Source organism: Penicillium canescens (assembly GCF_028828765.1).
Source record: "Penicillium canescens strain IBT 15451 chromosome Unknown utg000003l_segment0_segment0, whole genome shotgun sequence".
NCBI classification, from domain to species: Eukaryota; Fungi; Ascomycota; class Eurotiomycetes; order Eurotiales; family Aspergillaceae; genus Penicillium; species Penicillium canescens.
The window spans coordinates 3,507,870-3,527,489 of NW_026703965.1; the positions used below are offsets into that span (position 1 = coordinate 3,507,870).

The following is a 19,620-nucleotide window of genomic DNA, read 5'->3' on the forward strand; positions in this document are numbered from 1 at the left end:
GGCTAATCCTAGATAGTATATCGTGGGAGAACTAAAGATCATGATCCCTCTCTTAACTAAGGAAATGAATAAAGATGGCGGTGTATCCCTAAATGATTTAACCATCTTAATGACTCAATTATGGTGTCGGGACCACTATGAGTATCGTAGAAACCCTGCCGATCGGGCCCGAGTTTAGCTAAGTGCCGTAATACTCCTATATTGCTTTACCTCTGCACGTATAGGGGAGGTTCACGAACCAACCGCTCGGAGACATAGAGCCTAGAAGAACGGGGAGGATAGTAAGGATACTAAATTAGAAGCCCGCGTGATGGTGTTACGCACGACTAACGGGTCGTCGCTATGTTAGAAGTTCACTAGGGTTATACTTGCCTGAATGCTTCCTTGCTTCTAACGTCAACGATCTGTCTCTCAACCGTACCGTTGCCTAATAGGCCTTATACGGGCTAAATCCTTTTGAGGGTATCGAGGAGCGATGCCCGGTAGAGCGCCGAACTAACCTATACCGGAGTACGGGTCTATTCGTAGTGTTGTTAAGTTATAATCAAGTTGTACGAGTCACTAAAGGTTCTGAATAGTAGACATAAGTAACAATATGTGATTAAACACAAAGAACTAAACTAGATATATAAATAAGTGTCCTTATATATCCTAAGTCCTTCCTAAGTAGAATAGTAGAAAGTAGAATAGTAGATCTAGCTTAGTAAGATCTACTTATCGACTCTTAACCTTTCTACTACTTATATAATCACGTGGTAGTGGTCTTATTAGTTATTACGGTATACAATAGGATAGCGAACGGAAGGCCGAAAGTGGCCTATTAGCGCGTAGATCCTATCTATTATATATAGGCATATATATATAGGATAAAGTCTGCCGGGTGGGTCCGCTTAGGGTAAATTATGCTTATACTCACTAAGTATAATCACGTTTCTCTTTTCCTTAAATACTCGGGGTGTCTAGAGTATAAGGTACTACACGTGATCTAATAATAGATAGATTGGTTAGCTCTCGGTGACCTATTAGTAAGTTACGGCCCTATAATTGATTAGTGCCTAGTAGGTCCGTAATATTACCTCCCCCTCCTAGGAGTTTCGTCCTTAAGACTTATAAATCTATAGTCCCCCCTTAGGTAGGTAATATAGTTTTTCTCTTCTAAAATAATATATCGTCGTTATGCCTAAACGTAAGGCTAATTTTCTCCTAGAGTGTCCTTCGAAATCCCCTTGCCCGTTAACCGTTATCTATAATCGTTAAGCCGATTATATCGAGCTTAATAGTTAGGTCACCTTAACTCCCTACGTCTATTGTCGTGGCACTAGAGTTAATTGCCTAATAGATCGCACTAATAAATATTCGAAATATGCCTCCTATACTCATGCCGGTCGGGTATATAAACGGGAGTTCTATACTAATAACGAATAGGATCTATTAAAATCCGTAGAATAGAAAATTATAGAAGGTCTTTCCGAGGCTAATAACGAATTAGAACTTCTAGAGCCGGAGTTAAAGTAGGTTTAGGAACGTTTAGCTAAAATTTAGCGTAAAATCAATAAAACACTAGCGCGTTATACGCGTTTACGAAAATAGCAGAAATTCTTAAAGGAACGTGGTTTTAAGATATCGAAATATAATGCTAAACTATTAAAAATCCTTAATAAATAATAGTCGTCCCTAGGATAGGCTACTCCTTCTACCCTTAATCTCGAGTAGCTTACTACTACTACCGAGAATCCGAACTTCGATTAGATCTGAGCGGAGTTAGCTAACCTCCCCGCGTCCTATTAGGACGGCCCGGCCTTTTCCGCTAGTATCGCTAGTGATAGTTCTAGAGGGTTACCTTCGCCTAGTGGTTATATGTAAAGAAGTAGGGTTCTAGTGTTTATAGGATAGAGCCTGTCAACTAGGTAAGATGAAGATGCCTGGAAGCGAACAATATATTGGAGGAATACAGAGACTGATTCTTAGAGAACCGCTGGGTTCTCCGGAGCAGATTATTTAACATAGGGGATCAGCGTTACGGTGAGCCAACACTGACGTGTCGACACCTATATAGTGTCGATCCTCTGGGAGTGCGAGAGATCTGTGCATGGCGTCTGAGGATTCCGTTACATTATACTATTAAACTAGCTAGTGGTAATCCCTTAGGTTCTCGATAGGTTCCTATATATTTTCTAAGGTATCGTACCCTTTCTATTTCACTAGATAGTGAGGTTTCCTACTAATTCGTTATCTATCTAGAATTTCCTCGACCTTATATTCGTCTTCGCTTTCTTCCTCGATTTGCATATTAGTAGCGATTTTGGCGTTTTCTGGTGCTAGTTCGAGTAACGAGATATAAAACACTAAATAGAGTCTTTTTATGCTTTCCGGTAGCTTTAAGCGATAACTAACTAGTCCTAATTTTTCTTCGATTTTAAATAGCCCTAGTCGTAGGTAGTCTAATTTATTGCTAGGTCGCTTAGTTTTGATATTACGGCGTAAAAGATAAACCTTTTCCCCCTTCTTTAGGTTAGGTCCCTCTAAGTGTTAGCGGTCGTAGTACATTTTTATCCTTAATCTAAGGAATTTAATATCTCTAGATAGCTAGAGGTGTAGTTACCTAAGCCCACTAACTAGAATCCGTGATAATTCTGCTATTAGTTTCTTGCCGATCGGATCTCCTAGGATCCGTGGGTGGTAACTATAATTCGTAAAGAATAGTGTTTCCCCTATTATAGAGTGTACTACGTTATTATACGCTAGTTACGCTATTAGTAGTAGTGATGCCTAGTCGTCCTACTAGTAATTTATATAGCATCTTAAGTACTATTTAATAGTCTAGTTCACTCTCTCTATTTATCCGTTAGTTTACGGGTGGTAGGTAGTAGAGAGTCTTAACTTAATACCTATTTAATCCGTAAAAGACTGCTATATATTCGACGTAAACAATTTGTCTCGGTCGGATATAATTCTACTAGGTGTTCCGTGGTTCGAGAACACGTGTTAAATAATTAAGCTTGCTATCTAGCTAGCTTCGATAGTTTCGGTGGTTAGAATCATGTAGGCATACTTCGTGAGCCTATCGACCACAACTATGATCATATCGTAGTTATCTAATACTAGTAGTTTAGTGATAAAATCTATAGTGATCTATTCCTAAGGTTAGGATGGTACTTCCGATAGCTATAATTCTCCATACGGTGTGTGCCGTGCTAGTTTGTTTCGTTGATAGGTGTCGCAATCCTTGATGTAGCAGCGAACCTTTCTCATCATATTCGGGAAGTAGAAGTTTCTCGTGATTTGTTCCATGGTTTTCTCAACCCCCATATGCCCATGAGTTGGCATGTCGTGATTTTGATCAAACAGGAAGAGACCGCAATTGACGGTAAGGATATTCTCAATGTATCGTAGAAGCTTCGCAGCGCAATGATCATCCAAAGATACTTTCGCTTGATAGTTAACACAAATCCGAGAAAAAAGTAATAGCACTTACTGCAAGTGAAGATGGAAATAGGCTGGTTACCCCCGCAATCAACTCCATTTCAGTATCACCTGGTCCGTTCCAGCTCAATCCAACTAGCACCGCTTGTAGAAACATCATTGGCAAAGATACTGCAAGGTGAACCTTCTTGTGCAAAGAATTTCCCTGGAAAGCTTCATGGGCCAGCACAAGACGTACAAAACACAGGAATAGTAACACTGTGGCAAGTACTGCATGCACAAGAGGTGAAATATACATCACTGGCCTAAGATCAAAGAGAAAGATATCGATCTCAATAAACAATCTTTGGACGGGACATTGCCACTTACGATTGCGCTGAGGCTTCGCCAATCTTACATCTTCCAACTCCTTTTATCGGATGAGCGGACAGATGCCAACCTTCGCGATCGTTATGGCCAAACTCCGCTGCATGTAGCGGTAGAAATGGGCGATTTCGGGGCAATTCAAATGCTCGTACGAAATCCACGAGTTGATGTCAACCGTGTCAACCACCAGCAGAAAACTCCGCTGCTTCTGCATTTCGAAAGATACGGCCGCTACTTTGCCATTGAAAAAAAAGCTACTCATTCTTGAAGCCTTGCTTTTGAGCCCCCATATCGACCTGAACCATCGAGATGAGAGAGGACGTACTGAAATATGGCATGCAATGGACAATTCAGAACCAAGGCTGGCTGAATTGCTCTTGATGTGGATTTGAACTGCATCGATAATCTCGGTCAAACTCCTTTGGCACAGGCTGCTAGAAATGGTTCCATGCCCCTCGTCAAACTCATACTCCGACAGCCGGGAATTCGAATAAATCCGCAACGTGCCGATGCAGTACCGCCTCTTTGGTCAGCTTATCAGGGGGCCTTTATTCCACGGTCGAATTTCTCTTGCAAAATTCGGCCGATATCAACCAAAAAAGTCCTACAGGAACCTCGCCACTTTGGATTGCACTGACTATGCGGCATCAGGGCTTATTAACTCCCACTCTGCTACTGATCTTGAATATTATCGATCTCCTTCTCACCTATCAAAAGACTATATCAGTCAATGACCAAGGTCCTCAGTTCTTTACTCCGCTCATATTCGCGGCGGCCGACGGTGCGATTGATATTATCAAACTACTATTGGACCATCCTAATATTGACTTTCTGCTAACATTCTTCACCCTCTTCTTCTACTGCGTTAAGGATGCAACGACTGGTGCTACGTACTATCGCAATGCTGTCTACATTGAGCTATTGGCGCAACGCAGCGGACTATCCTCTTCAGCCCAGAACGCTCCCCAATCTTGGCAGTGTCCTTTTTGTGATCACAATGCCAAGGCTGCACTGCTGTCGGGCGGCACATCGAGTGTCACAATGCGGAGAAGTCCCACCAACCAGGTCCCCCCACCTCGCTCAGGGAGATGGGATGGGCACGAGCATCTTCTCAGTGTCGGGCGATGCGAAGGCGAAAGGTGAAAGGCTGCTGCAGCGTTGCAGTTCTGCAGCAGGGGGGATCTGGCAGTCTATAGTCAGCCATTGCGAACCATAGGGTCCAATCAACTGGGTGGGTGAGGGCTAGGACCATAGCAGTTTGCCGACATTGAAGCCATAATTTGGCAAATGATTTTAGTCACGTACTACCACATTGGTGGCCCGCGTAATGGAGGGAGGGAGGTTGAGGTGGTTGAAGGTGAGCCAGTGATCAATGGTGACGAAAGCCGGAGCAAAAGCGGTGGTGCTAACTACCTTAAGGTACTAGCTGCATGGCGCAACATGTATGCGTATCTAGGCTCTGCACGTACCGAATGCCGTGGCATCAATGTAGAAATGTAGGCAGTCTCCGTGGGACGAGCCTTCCAACGAGGCTATGCTCATGGCACTGGTACGAGCATTCTGGCATCGCGGTGGGATCAGCAATATCTTTGTTGACGATGCATGGAATACCACATCTATAATCGACCTGGAACGGGCTGCTAGTAAAGCTGCGGAGATGCTGGCCCCTGCTGTACTAAATTACAGGCGGCGCCATCGACGGGCTGCTTGAAGGGAAACTGCGTGAGTTTAATGAGGCATAGATAGTGTTCGCGGGCATATTTGAATAAGAAGAGCATGAAACTAATATAGGCAAGCTGAGGTTCTATACAATGTCCTTGAATACGGTTTCGTGTTCAATGCTCTGGTGCTTATACTACATACATGAATGTGGCAACTACAGTGCCTCCATCGCTGTAAGCTCTTGAAAATCGTTCTATCTAAAATTTGTTGACCGATCAGGTCGCAGTATCTGTACATACAACGACGAAGTGTGTTGGGCCCGTTTTTGTTCACTCAAACCGCTCAAACACAAACGTAGTCCCCGGCCCTGGTAGTCATCTTCGGGCTAATCTCCTCCCTCCCACACTTCTTGAGAACGGCCATCTGGGGGTACGGACACAGGAGCCTCTCAAACTCAGGGCCACCTTCAACTGGCGTGTACAGGTGGGGCAGCGACTCGGGAACAGTGCCGTTCTCAACCCAGGCGCGCAGGGCATCGAAAGTGTTGCTCGGCTGCCCGCCGTTGCCCCCTGAGCAGTGCAGTAGACCCGGCACCTCGAACATGCGGTAAAACTCACCCACGTTCGGTAGGACCTTTGATACTGCGTTGTAGTAGCGTTCGGTTCCCTTAACGGGGATAACTTGGTCCATCTAGAAGAGGGTAAGCAACGCGCATATACCAGGATGTTGAGCTTCACTTACCATGCCTTGAAATCCAAGAATTTTTCCGCCACTTTCGTAGAAGCTCGTCAAGTCGGGGTCATTCGTGCCAATGATGGCATCATACAGCTCGATCGACTTGGCAACATCACGGTCAAACTCCGCAGGTGTCATCTCTCTATAATCCCAGTTGGCGTCCTTCTCGACAAAGTACTTCAGCCAAACATCGCCCAGACCGAGTGGCACGCCCATGCAAGTCCCATTTTCGGAACAGGACGTCATGGCTGGACCGAGGGCAGTTGTCAGTCCTTCGCCTGAAGTGCCTAGCAGACTCCCCGTGTTGGTTCCGTACCACACAAAGTCGTCGTTGGCGGTCCGTGGACCGGTCCATGTGGCTTTAGCAATCGTAGCCGCCTCCTTGGTAATGGTCTCTGTCGTGTTTGTATCCGCGCAGAAATATGCCTGTCCGACCACAGACAACGCGTCAAAGTCACAAGCCGAGTCATCGGAAATCATGCTGTCGTAGACACCGTCGTGCTTATCGCAAGCCTCAATGGCCGCCTTCGATAGGGCGTCCAGCTCGCAGGGGCGAGGTACATAGTCGGCCCACTCCATAACGAGCTGCGGCCACAGAGTGAACGCAAACAGCTCGTTCCAGTTCGCAGCGGGCGCACAGGCGTGAATCCCGTCGTAGGCGTCCGGGTAGCGTTGGGCGAGCATCATGCCCTGTCGGCCGCCCTGGGAGCAGCCATTCCAGTATGCATATGCGGCAGGCTGGCCGTAAAAGTCCTCGACTACCGCTTTCGTCAGGATAGCCTACAAGACATAAAACGTTAGTATGGCTCTACGAAGGATCGGCGTGGGGGGCTTGACAAACCTGATCGTGGAGCGAGATCGATGCCAAATCCTCCAAAGCATGCACATTAGGCGAACCGTCCGCGGTCAGCGCCCAGCTGTCTGGAGTCTGACCGAGTCCAGCATCTGTTGTCGAAGTGGCATATCCCTCGCCGAGGGCTCCCATCATGCTGGCGTAAGTGATTTGGAATCGACCCGCAACCCAGCCTCCGCCGCCGCTGGCTTGAATTCGACCGTTGTAGTTATCCATGGGAAGCCATGTCTCGACGTTTACGGTGTCATTTCCGTCGATGTGTTCGTAAGAAACAGTGACGTTGCAGAATGTAGCGTTGTCGACGGAGACAGTCGGGTGCCCGATGTAGAGCTTTGAGGTGGCGACGCCGGTGTAGTTCTGAACCAGATTGACTTCGAAAGCAGTGATGTTGGCGCCTGGGAGAGCCGGCACCTGGAGTGCGTTCAGCGAGCAGTTAAGTGCCATGGTGATTTCAGTGTCGAGAAAAGAGTGAGAAGATGATGTGTATCTGGGTGGGTGACTGGTCGAACTGAGAGCTTACAGATTGGGACATTGTATGCTTAAATACAACTCTGTAATTAGGCCAAGCCTGTCTTCCTGTTTTGCTAACATTGCAGAAGAACAGAGTGGAGAGTACGCCGATCTGCTTGATCCTTTCGAATGAATGGCATTGTCGATCGTCGCAAGTTGGATGCGATATCCGAGGGTGGCACCTCGGCTTCGTATAGTCGGCTTCGAGAAGGCACGCTTAAGTTGTTAAGCGGGCCTCGCAGATGCTCGGGTTGTGAATGCGTACCAATAGGATGCATCTCTATGCGGTTTCATTTTGCAGCTCAAGCAATGCTTGGTAGGCATTAAAAAGACACAGCCCATTCACTAAGGTGAAATATCTAGTACGCTATCCAGAGAGCGAGATTTCCTACTCCACAAACAAGAAACGTGCCTGGTCGGGTAGGCTATACGAGTATACGAGAATACGAGATTGCCCCTTGCGGCTTCTCTTCTCCCCAATTGACTCTCCACCACCCGCTTCTCGAGTCAAGCCTTTCGTTCGGCGGCCGGCGGTCACACATCGATCGCAGACGGGTTTGCGTTCATCGCACTTGACCTTGCGCTGCTTGCAAACCCGACATCCTAGGCGAGACTTGAGATGGGCTCTGCGTGCCATTTTGGACAGGATCGGGTCGAGAGCGATCTACATGGGAAATGGCTGAGAAGGGACGCGAGCGAAACCGAGCTTCCTTAAGGTTGAAGCTTGGGCCATGGTGACCTCGTATGCTCGGGTTGCCGCATTATGTCGGTGGGGGCTACTGCTCGTACTCCTCGGAATAGAATACGACAATATCGATTGACCAATAACAAACAACCTCAATGCGACGTCCCGTAAGGGTTCGAGAGTGCGTGATGTGAGAGTACCGCGCGTCTAAGATTCCGAGTCTGACATCGTCGGGTCTCCCATAGTAAGTACGCCCTCTTTAGTCTTTCTTGGTCTGTTCTGTCGTCTCCGATTCAAACGACGGCAGCTTCGAAGAGCCACGTGACGAGCTCAGGATGTGCTGACTGGCACTCGATCAACTGTGGCCTCCGGTGAGACGAAAGCAGCCACGATGATACAAGAGAGGAAGAGAATTAGAAGCACTTGCGGCCAACAAGGACATCGAGCAGGCTTCTCAGTGGTGTCAGGAATGAACTTTCTACACGCGCATGGCAGACCGTATGGGATAGACTAGAAGATTCATTCACTACTTGTGCCACGCCCCACCTAGTAGGATCGCGATTTGCGCTCACCTCCTTAGGAGGTGCTCGACAGTAAATTAGCCGCGACAGTAAATTAGCCATTTGACGATAGCTTCAATTGACCACAACTAGAACTTCCGTAGCACCCTCGTTTGACGCCCACTCTCAACAATACGTACGCCATTCAAACGCCCGCTCAAGCGCCATTTGCGCGCTGTTTTCGCCGTCTCCATAGCTGCCCTGTGGTGCAAGCTATGCTCTTTGCGCTGCGCAGCCTCGATAACCTTCCGTGCGCGCACCTCCTCATTCTCCTGACGGTTTGCAACCATTTGCCGTGCCTCAGAGACCTCCAAAATGCCTCCTTTTTGTAGCCTGTAGTTCTTTGAGGCTCTTCGGCGTGCCTCGATCTCCTGTGCGTATTTGGTGCGCCCTAGATCCCTCTTTGCTTGTAGGAGCTCGGCGGCTGTTGTAAGGGAGCCTTTGATGAAGCCTCTCACGAGATTAGCCTCATCCGTAGTAATTTCTGACGGGCTCAGGAGATCGCCAATAAGGTCATCAACCTTGTGAGCCGATTTCTGAAGGTGGCGATAGGTGTGTGGCGTGCCGATTGGCGAGGACGATGTGTGCCGCGGCGGCGATGGTGTTTGTGCCGCATTACGGGCTTCAATCTGTTCAAGCACAATGCTCGGATTGAACGGAGAGATGCCTGTTTTTTTGAAGGCCGAGATAATCGTAGATCGCTTCAAAGCCTCGGCTCGTATGCCCTCAATCTCGGCAACGAAGTTGATCTTAGCAATGTGCGCGATGCCGTCTCGTACAAGCCGCTCTACAGCCATCCCGTGATAGTGCTTATACGGCTGAAAAATGACCACATCAAAGAGGCTGGAGCAGATGCGTTAGATTCGGGGGCAGGCCGAATGGAATGATGCCGTGATCATCACAGAATTTGATGAACTCTCGTGTATGATGAGATCCGTGCCCGTCGAGAAGTAGGAGGCGTTTGGCGCCGACCTGAAGGCATCGCGAATGTTCCTCGTAGTGTTGAAGCCATCCGTACGATATCTGATCATTCGAGTATCCTGTATCGGCAATTGCAACCCTCGTATTAGGCTTCAAGTTGTTGATTGGGTCGTACCAACGCGCCGAATGTGATACCGCGGATAGTATCAGGAACGCAGGGATAGCCTCGCCAGCTGCCGAGATAGCTTTAATAGCTGTTGCCGACTCGCGGTTTTGAGGGATGCCGAAATAATGACTCTTTGTACGCCTCGTAATGACGATAGCTGCGCTTTTGCCGATGCCGATCCGGAATCCTGTCTCATCCATGTTCCGAATGTCATCAGGTACAATCCCTTCATCTGTGATAACCTCCTGAAGCGGATTATACCATTCTAATACAATATCCTTATTCTCTGCCTTCTGACGATTCATACCCATCGTCTTTTTCATCATCCAGCAATAGTTGTGGCGTTGAACGAAGCGCGCGACCCATAGCAAGGCCATGAAAGGAGGAGGATATTTTACCGTGCCGTGGTACCCCAGGATCTTACCGACCCCCCCCGGGGTAGATTGATTCCCTTTCCCTGGTCCGCGCTTCACGTTTCGCTTCACAATTTTTTTTTTTTTTTCCACAGCCTTCAGCCGCATCACAGAAAAAGTAGTGCTCTTGAAAGCTACAGATTTACTGAGGATTGTATGCATTGTGAGATACTTGAGTGAAAGCGCATCAGCCTGGGATCCAACCAGTTTCCTCCATTGGCCGCCGCATCCAAATCCTATACTCTTCGTCGAGTGAAGAGTAAATTTCCGATAATAAATGTTCTACCCAGCCACGGGTCCACCAGAATGAACTAAGACCATTGAGAAGAATGCAGAAATACGAAAGAATGACGAGGGGAATTGGCTTTTCTTCCTGCAATAGACGGATGAAGTCATCCTCCAGCTGATAGACCCAAAGGAATACCTGTTGGGGGGACAGTTGCGTTACTCTAGAAGTGTGATTGAATGCGAAATCAAATCTTTGTGAGAGCTGATCCAATGCTTTCGAGTAATGCTCTAGTTCCGGATCTCTTGATGCGGCCTGTTGAATCTGCTCACGTAGCTCGGGGAAATGGTCGCTGCGAGAAACCGACTGGGCCAAGGTGCGCACAGAGATCTGGAACAGCGGGGCCAGGGTGTCATCGTGGAAAAGCTCAGGCTGGGTCTCCAGCAGAGACCTCATGCCTTGGAGCTGTGCAAGCCATTGTGCAATGCCATGTTGTCCGACGATGAGGAAATCGCCGGGTTTTGGGCCCAGCGCCAAGGTGAAGGAGAAACACAGCGTCGAAAACATGTACAGAGCAGGGCCATTCTGGGCATTGATGCTTGCCATAAGAGAAGTTGCTGTTCGTAGGGCGGTACCGTAATGATGCAATGCCTTGGTCATGTACGAATTGGCCACGGACGTATCTTTTTGAAGCGCGATAGGTGAAGCGCGGCCAATGCGAGGATGCTGTGCAGAAGGAACTTGTTAGAGAAGGCGATTTGCGGAAGGTTGATGCGCATGAAGGTGTCGAGGCCCGGGACCATGACCAGAGTATGTGATGTGGAGACGGTGTAGTGATGGAGTAAAGAGAAATCGTCGATATCCAGTCCTTCCGAGGCCGGCTCTAGGGAAAGCGTCCGGGGAATGTCGGGCGGTGCTGCTGGCACGTCGTGTCCACAGCCTAAAGTTGAAGGAGTGGGAACCTGCGTGACAGGTGTTGCGTCGCAAGCTGACGCCGAAGACGACGAGCCGAAGTGTCCACCAGGCGATGCTGCATGAGAGGTTGGCGGTAGAAAACTACAACGGACCTCCCGCCTCACGCAGTTCGAACACTGGGGCTTTCGTTCGTCACACTTGGCAACATGTATGTTAGCCTGGTTGCAGCTACCTGCAGCTTACGATGCATTCGCGACCCTGCATATCGGTTGTTCATACCTTTACTCTGCGAGACTTGCAGATGGCACAGCCGTTCCGGGATTTCAGGTGCGGTCTGCGCCGTGCTTGGCCTGTAGGTGGGCTCGATGGGCTTGTCTCGTTGTTGCTGAGTGACATGGCGAATAGAATCAATCGTGTGATGTGGATCTTGGAAGTGTGAAGGGGACCGTAAACGAAAATGCGAACGAAAATGCGAACGACTACGTGCAGTGCGGTACGAGCCTTCAGTACGAAGGGGGGATATGTGGGGCAGATGTGGACGTGCGGCTCCGGCTGGGAGCTAGTCTCGTGTTGGCCAAGGTCGGGCAGTGCTCTGACCCCTCACTGTGAAGTTCCAGCATACAACTGACTCGTATCTCTCGTACCTCTCGTACCTCTCGTACCTTGCATTGCTACGGACCACCTTGCAGGGGCCCTATCCGGGGTGGAGTGGAGCTCAGAATGACACCCTGGCCCCGATGGGACGACACCAACCTGGCACCCTTCTTCCGACGAGGCGTTCGTGGATTTGATTGATTCCCTTCCCTGGCACGGATTCTAATGGTCACGGCATAAATCTGAGACCAACATGCCCCGGTGAACGAATACCCACCACAAGCACGAGCACGAGCTAAACGAGTACGATCAATACTAGCCCCAAATGCGTCCGGACCGGCGCTAGACCAGCAAGGCTGATCTCGCCTCAGATTGCTTCTAGCTTGCAGCAAACACAAGCCCTAATTACCCCATCATGCATTCGATAATTTGCCCCTTAACTTGATATGCGACTCTGCTTGCGTACTACCCTGAAACAGCCATCCACGTCGCGAAGCCAAACCAAGCCAAGCCAGAACCGCGTGTTTCGTAGCTCAAGGCTGCAGCCCTCTACACGATTCAGCTTCTACACGATTCAGCCTCTACATGCTGACCCTCAGTCGTGCGCGCGCATATGCTCAGACATGTTTTACTTTATCATGCGCCTCCTTCAGATTTAGACCATGACAACTGGTTGACATTAAGGTTCAAACTAGAGTTGCTTGGTGGGCTTCCCTTAAAAGCACTGCTACCCCATTCCATTTGATCTAGCTTCCGCCCCTACTCAACCAACTTCTTCGGCTTTTCCTTCGTTCTCTTAAGAGCTTGACTCCGTTTCGCCATGGGCAGCAGCGAGGAACCGCTACCGCAGCCACCAGCGCTGAGGCACCCATCGTCATTTGCACCATATGAAGCAGACCCGGGTACCGACGCTTCGCAGAACGAGGCTCCTCCCCAATATGCGGAAGAACCTGCAGCTGCTGAACGAATCTTGAACGACGCAGCAGGAGCAACGGGTATGATGCGAACTAAACCCTTTCTTTTCGCCAAACTGACACAACACTCATAGCCGATGGGCGTGTTGACCTAAATCTCGATTCTAAACTTTGCAGAACCCTCTCCCTGCTTGTTCCTCGCAGTGGGCCGAAGCAGCCAAATGTCGACCGGCCTGTCAGCGTTCTACCTCCCGCCTATACTGAGCAGGACTCATGGAGCATTCCCTTGAACATCGTCATCCAAGTTGTCGGTAGTCGAGGAGACGTTCAGCCTTTCGTCGCGCTCGGTAACGAGCTTCAACGCCACGGTCACAGAGTTCGCCTCGCTACTCACGGCACCTTTACCGACTTTGTACTTGAATCCGGCCTTGAGTTCTATCCTATTGGTGGTGACCCGACCGAGTTGATGGCGTACATGGTTAAAAACCCCGGCCTGATACCTTCCATGAACAGCCTCCGTGCTGGTGACATCCAGAAGAAACGCCTAATGATTGCTGAGATCCTGGAAGGCTGTTGGCGGTCATGTATTGAGCCTGATCCTGTGAGCCAACAGCCGTTTGTCGCGGACGCCATCATTGCGAACCCGCCAAGCTTCGCCCATGTTCATTGCGCTCAAGCGCTCGGTATCCCACTACACCTCATGTTCACTATGCCCTGGAGCAATACAAAGGAGTTCTGTCACCCTTTGGCCAACATCAATGTCAGCAATAGTGGTATCTCGCCTGCTGTCGCTAACCAGGTCTCGTATATGGCTGTCGAATGGATGACCTGGCAAGGGTAAGGCATTTCCCGTCTCACCTGCGACCTGCACGCTGACCTGACGGCAGACTCGGCGACATCGTTAACACGTGGAGGCAAAGTCTGGATCTGGAAGACATTCCTTTTTCTGAAGGCGCAGGCCTACTTGAGACACTGCAGATCCCTTTCACTTATTGCTGGTCCCCAGCACTCATTCCCAAGCCTCTCGATTGGCCGGATTACATTGGTGCGTTAACTAACTTCGTTTAGTTGCGCCCTTCCTTTCAACACTAACTATAAGTCAGACGTGTGTGGCTTCTTCTTCCGCGATGCACCACAGTATACCCCCGAATCTGACCTTGGAGCATTTTTACGCGATGGACCTCCACCTATATACATTGGCTTCGGAAGCATTGTTATTGACGATGGCGATAAGCTGACGGCCATACTGGTGGATGCTGTGAAAGAGACAGGCGTTCGCGCCATCATCTCAAAAGGATGGAGCAAGTTAGGCGCTAATCAGCCAGCCGACAGGGACATCTTCTTTCTTGGAGACTGCCCGCATGAATGGCTATTTCAACAAGTCACAGCTGTTATCCATCACGGCGGAGCTGGGACGACCGCATGCGGGCTGCTAAATGGAAAGCCAACGGCGATTGTGCCCTTTTTTGGCGAGTATGTGCTATCTACCCGCTCTATTCCTAGCCACAACAAACACTAACACGGCTAGTCAACCCTTCTGGGGCACCATGGTCCATGCTGCAGGTGCAGGTCCCATGCCGATCCCTCAAAAGATGCTTAATAGTCAAAACTTCAGTCAAGCCATCCAATATTGTTTGACTCCCAGTGCGCTGGCGGCTGCAAGAGGCATGGCTGAGAAGATGAGGCAAGAAAGCGGAGTCAAACAGGCCGTCAACTCTTTTCACGCCAACCTTCCCCTGGATAAAATTCGTTGCGATATTATGCCTACATTGCCGGCTGCTTGGTCTTACAAAATGGGGTCGCAGCATCTCAAGCTTTCGAAAGAGGCGGCAGAGATTCTAACAGTTAGCCGCAGGGTCAAATGGGTCGACCTTAAACGGTAAGCCGCCATTATTACACAATCTAATACTGCACATTCAACTGATTTAGCAATTTAGCTACGAGCCTCAGCCCATAGACATACAGCACCGAAGGTGGGATCCCGTCACGGCTCTCCTCTCATCGGGGGTTAAGATGTATGCTGGCATGGCGGCCTCGGCAGCAGACATCGTTATCAAGCCAGCACAGGCATTGATGGCAGACAGACCTAAGACTGGGTACCCAAACTCCGTTGGGAACTCCAATACGCAAGCATTGGAAGACCCGGTATACGGTAGGCCTGCTGGGCTTGACCTGCCAGAGGACAATCAGAACAGGAGGAACGACAAAGGCCGCGCAGCTACTGCCGTTGCTGGATCTGCCGGTGCTGTCGGAGGATTCTTCAAAGCCTTCACAAAGGGTGTTTACATTGATATACCACACGCGCTTGAGGAGGGTTTGCGTGTTGCTCCACGACTGTATGGTGGTGAGGTGTATGACCCTGGTCCTGTGACAGATTGGAAATCAGGGGGCATCGCTGCGGGGAAGAATTTCAGCCACGGAATTTTGGAGGGAGTTGGTGGGCTGGTCATGTCACCCGTGCGAGGTGCGAAGAAGGAGGGAGCATTAGGCGCAGCCAAGGGTGTGGGCATCGGAGTCCTCAACCTAACCACGAAGGTGACATCAGGAACCTTGGGGCTACTCACGTTCACCAGCCAGGGCGCCTACAAGAGTGCGCGTGCTTCAATGCGGAAGGATACGGGAAGGGCCATCAAGCAGTCAATGCGGGCCCACGGCATCGCCATCCTGCGAGAGGGCAAACAGCGTGTCGATGCAGCAGCGGTAGTGAGGGATTTCGATCGCCAGGTGGCGCAAATGCCGGAGAGCAAGCAATGGATAGGTTTAATAGGTTCAAGGAGATGTTTATAAGAGAGAATATAATAATGTCCGTTTTGTTAACCTCGCAGGGCTTCTTCGCGCACGCCTCGTCTAGTTTCGGCTTCAAGGTGCGCTTCCAGAAACTTTGCGGTGACACCACGATGCCAGGCTCAGATTCGCCAGCCTGACGCCTAGTGTTAATGGATAATTTCCACTCGACGTTGTAGGGCTTCGATGGTTCGTCTTCGTCCGATGAGGTTTCTAGGGTCCGGCCGGCGGGTGTCAGAGTTGCGAGGGACTTCCTGCAGGTCTCCGAGGGGTTTGGGTTGCGGGTTGCGACGCTTCGCTCGGAACCGGGGGAGTGGCAGTCACTTGCATCGTCGCTTAGCCAGGTCACGCTCTCAATTACTAATGTTGAGTAGCCTTTTCGGGATGGGACCACGTCATAGCGGTTGTGTTAGTTTTGGTGCTATGAAAATACACATGTATACAGCTTGCCTATGTTTCCTAGATATACATCGTTTTTGTTTTGATTAGCCCGGGCACGGGTTTTGTCCTGACATATTAAGGTTTTCCATACCATTTCTGTGGATGCATATACTCTATCCCGCCGAGGAATTTCCTGTTATACAGGTGTTTCCTAGGTATCAGGTGGGTCCTGAAAAGGTTATCTATACGCGTATATTGACTCGTTTCGCCTGAACGGGTCCCTACCAAGACAGAGTCACCGCACTAGTTCATGGTTGCAAAACAGTCAAGGGAGATCGTTACATAGTCAAACTTTCCATCTCGTATCAGTCCTGTTCGAGTGATGCTTTTTACCTGTCGACACTTTCCTCTGACACACATAGTCGAAGCCCCTCTTTTGTTGTCTCTCTCATAGCTTATGGCTGTGCCTGTGAAAATTGGTTTGTCTTGAGAATTGCTTTCAATTCGTCCAAGCGTGAATATGAAGCACCAAGAAACTGGTGCGGCAGCAGAGCCACCTCAGGATCAACCTCCACCATATGAGGCGGTGCCGCCAGACTTGGAGGGTATTCGCGTCAACAGTGAGAGGTTCCATTCTAGTCCATCAAAGAGCAAGTCTAGTCATATGTGTAGATGATGGTCGCATTTCGATCGACGCGAGCTCTCGACTCTGCCGGACTCTGTCCAGACTAATTCCGACGTCTCCTATCCAAAGCACGCCCCCATCAGGACCACCACCAAGTTATGAAGACCTGGTTGTCACACCACCTAGGTTCAATCTCAATATCGTCATTCAAATCGTGGGAAGCCGAGGGGATGTTCAGCCTTTTCTTGCATTGGGCACGGAGCTACAACGAACCGGCCATCGTGTCCGGATTGCCACGCATAACGTTTTCGAGAAATTCGTGGGAGAAGCTGGGCTAGAATTCTATCCCATAGGCGGAGATCCGGCCGATCTGATGGCGTACATGGTCAAGAATCCCGGTCTCATTCCCGGTATGAAGAGCCTGCGAAAGGGCGATATCCAAAAGGATCTTCTGATGATGGCGGAAATTCTTCATGGATGCTGGCATTCATGTCTGATGCCTGATCCTGTTACAAATACGCCATTAGTCGCCAACGCAATCATCGCCAATCCTCCCAGCTTCGCGCATGTTCACTGCGCCCAGGCTCTCGGGATCCCGATTCACTTAATATTCACAATGCCATGGACCGCAACCCGAGCCTTTCCGCATCCTTTGGCAAATTTGTATAATATCCATCCTGATCAGGACTGGATCAACCGTGTCTCTTATTCAGTGGTGGATTGGTTATCTTGGCAAGGGTGAGCTGCAAATAATTTTGTCCCATGATACAATGTAGATGATTAATCTTTTCAATCTCTCTGGTCTAGTCTAGGGGGTGTTATCAACGATTGGCGCAAGCATGAATTGGGACTAGAGCCTATATCGCTATCTGATGGTCCCTTTCTCCTGAAGACCCTTCAAATCCCTTACACATATTGCTGGTCCCCTGGTCTTGTTCCTAAGCCACATGACTGGCCTGCGAATGCAGGTATGGTTCTTTCTCCTATTGCTTCATTCCAAAATAATTCCTGATATAGGAATTAGATGTTTGCGGCTTTTTCTTCCGCGACCCCCAGATTATCAGCCCAACTGCGAGGTTGTTGCATTCCTTAACTCCGGACCTCCCCCGATTTACATTGGATTTGGTAGCATCGTCATTGAAAATCCAGGAAGGATGGCGGAGATCCTTCTACAAGCGACCCAGGAGACTGGTGTTCGAGCTATCATCTCTCGTGGATGGAGTAACCTGAATGGGCCAGACCTGCCTCATATACTTTATTTGGACGATTGCCCACATGAATGGCTGTTTCAACATGTCTGTGCGGTTGTACACCATGGCGGTGCCGGAACAACAGCCTGCGTGCTGCGAAATGGCAAGCCGACCATCATTGTACCCTTTTTCGGCGAGTAGGTAATCTAGCTGGAGTGTCACAGCTTTTCCCTCTTCTGACTTATCTATCTCTAGTCAACCTTTCTGGGGAGATATGACTTCTGCAGCTCATGCAGGCCCAGATCCCATACCACATAAGCAACTAAATATACCAAACCTTGTCCATGCAATTCGTTATTGCCTGACGCCTGAAGCAACCCGCGCTGCACAGGATGTCGCAAATAAAATGCAGCAAGACCAAGGAGTGAAGGCCGCCGTGGCCTCCTTTCACAGACACCTCCCACACGTTACCGAATGTGAGCTTCTACCGCAATTCCCAGCATCTTGAGATACAAGAAAGGGAAAAGAACGTACCACCTATCCAAGGTTGCTGCAGAAATCTTGGCTGAGAACCACGTGCTAGACCCGAGTAAACTGAAACTGTAAGTTCAATTATCGTTCTTGGCAGATTTGAAGCTTATCATGCTCTACACAAATATACCAAGCATGCCCAATCCACATCGAAAACAAACGCTGGGACCCGGTGACAGGCGTTTCTTCAGCTGGCTTGGGGATGGCATTCGAAATGCTCAAAGCGGGAGGCAATATTATCTACAAGCCCTACGAAGTTTACAAGGGAGGTAGCAGAGACTCTCTATCTTCGATACACTCACCGAAAAACTCGCCGCAGCTGCTTTCGCCTGTATCGTCAAATGCCGGAGAAAGTTCTTCGTCGCTTCGGAAAGCTCGATCTATGAACTATTTGACAGAGGCCAATAAGTTAGAGCCAAAGGAGAAAGGCAAAGCTCGCGCGATGGCTTCAGCCTTGACTCAGGCCTCGGGAAAATTTCTGGGAAAGTTCGTATCCGGTACCATGGTCGACGTACCATTGGCTGCTGCCGAGGGATTTCGTGTCCTTCCGGGTCTATATGGAGGCAATATTCATAACAGTGATAGGGTCACGGACTGGAAGTCTGGCATGTTAGCTGGTCCCAGAACCTTCGCTGTTGGTATGGCTGAAAGCTGTGTTGATCCGTTCTATCAACCATACAAGGGTGCCAGAGACGCAGGCGCTCTAGGCTTTGCTAGTGGGTTATTCAAGGGAACCTTTGGCGTGATTGCTAAGATGGGTCACGGTAAGATCTTATTTCTTTGCTATTTCTCAATATCTGCTTTTTAAAGGCTCCGTTGTCGCTGATGCCTTGTATTCCGCAGCCTCCATCGGCCTTGTCGCATACCCTGGGCAAGGTATCAAGCGAAGCGTTAAAGCTGCCTTCTTTGAGAGTACCCAAAGGGGGATAGCGACTTCTCTACGCGAGGATGGCCAAGACATGGCTCGGCAATGGAGGGTGAGAGGTTCACAGGACGGGGTTGTTGTTTGACAGATTCATGCGTATGGACCGTGAGGATGATTCAGAAGATGACAGTGATTATGTGTAGTGAGCTTGACTTGTTGACTCTATGCGTATGAGGTAGGGGACTTTCTAATAAACATTGCATGACTTTCCCATATTACTTCAACCAAAAAGACGGCTGCA

The 19,620-nt window shown here is 49.3% G+C and overlaps 8 protein-coding genes across 8 annotated transcripts; 3 read left to right on the forward strand and 5 right to left on the reverse strand.

Moving 5' to 3' along the window:
• Positions 1 to 4,428: 4,428 nt before the first annotated feature.
• On the forward strand, positions 4,429 to 4,932 carry N7446_004784 (uncharacterized protein; the record flags this gene model as incomplete). Its single annotated transcript, XM_058513532.1, has 1 exon — positions 4,429 to 4,932. One exon carries the CDS (start codon positions 4,429 to 4,431, stop codon positions 4,930 to 4,932), a length of 504 nt encoding a protein of 167 aa, XP_058374861.1.
• An 861-nt stretch (positions 4,933 to 5,793) lies between these two features.
• N7446_004785 (putative feruloyl esterase) lies at positions 5,794 to 7,483 on the reverse strand (the record flags this gene model as incomplete). The annotated part of the gene is made up of 3 exons (XM_058513533.1): positions 5,794 to 6,141; positions 6,193 to 6,966; positions 7,028 to 7,483. The coding sequence occupies 3 exons, from the start codon at positions 7,481 to 7,483 to the stop codon at positions 5,794 to 5,796; spliced, it is 1,578 nt and encodes a 525-aa protein (XP_058374862.1).
• A 454-nt stretch (positions 7,484 to 7,937) lies between these two features.
• N7446_004786 (Zn(II)2Cys6 transcription factor domain-containing protein) lies at positions 7,938 to 8,186 on the reverse strand (the record flags this gene model as incomplete). The annotated part of the gene is made up of 1 exon (XM_058513534.1): positions 7,938 to 8,186. The coding sequence occupies one exon, from the start codon at positions 8,184 to 8,186 to the stop codon at positions 7,938 to 7,940; it is 249 nt and encodes an 82-aa protein (XP_058374863.1).
• A 697-nt stretch (positions 8,187 to 8,883) lies between these two features.
• N7446_004787 (uncharacterized protein) lies at positions 8,884 to 9,591 on the reverse strand (the record flags this gene model as incomplete). The annotated part of the gene is made up of 1 exon (XM_058513535.1): positions 8,884 to 9,591. One exon carries the CDS (start codon positions 9,589 to 9,591, stop codon positions 8,884 to 8,886), a length of 708 nt encoding a protein of 235 aa, XP_058374864.1.
• Positions 9,592 to 9,628: 37 nt separating this feature from the next.
• Positions 9,629 to 10,258, reverse strand: N7446_004788 (DDE superfamily endonuclease; the record flags this gene model as incomplete). The annotated part of the gene is made up of 1 exon (XM_058513536.1): positions 9,629 to 10,258. The coding sequence occupies one exon, from the start codon at positions 10,256 to 10,258 to the stop codon at positions 9,629 to 9,631; it is 630 nt and encodes a 209-aa protein (XP_058374865.1).
• A 223-nt stretch (positions 10,259 to 10,481) lies between these two features.
• On the reverse strand, positions 10,482 to 11,831 carry N7446_004789 (Zn(II)2Cys6 transcription factor domain-containing protein; the record flags this gene model as incomplete). The annotated part of the gene is made up of 3 exons (XM_058513537.1): positions 10,482 to 11,137; positions 11,200 to 11,632; positions 11,715 to 11,831. 3 exons carry the CDS (start codon positions 11,829 to 11,831, stop codon positions 10,482 to 10,484), a joined length of 1,206 nt encoding a protein of 401 aa, XP_058374866.1.
• A 1,018-nt stretch (positions 11,832 to 12,849) lies between these two features.
• On the forward strand, positions 12,850 to 15,867 carry N7446_004790 (glycosyltransferase; the record flags this gene model as incomplete). The annotated part of the gene is made up of 7 exons (XM_058513538.1): positions 12,850 to 13,024; positions 13,078 to 13,780; positions 13,831 to 13,988; positions 14,047 to 14,416; positions 14,472 to 14,822; positions 14,881 to 15,643; positions 15,769 to 15,867. The coding sequence occupies 7 exons, from the start codon at positions 12,850 to 12,852 to the stop codon at positions 15,865 to 15,867; spliced, it is 2,619 nt and encodes an 872-aa protein (XP_058374867.1).
• Positions 15,868 to 16,628: 761 nt separating this feature from the next.
• N7446_004791 (glycosyltransferase) lies at positions 16,629 to 19,464 on the forward strand (the record flags this gene model as incomplete). Its single annotated transcript, XM_058513539.1, has 7 exons — positions 16,629 to 16,728; positions 16,781 to 17,471; positions 17,541 to 17,701; positions 17,790 to 18,120; positions 18,179 to 18,399; positions 18,634 to 19,218; positions 19,265 to 19,464. The coding sequence occupies 7 exons, from the start codon at positions 16,629 to 16,631 to the stop codon at positions 19,462 to 19,464; spliced, it is 2,289 nt and encodes a 762-aa protein (XP_058374868.1).
• Between the last annotated feature and the right edge of the window lie 156 nt (positions 19,465 to 19,620).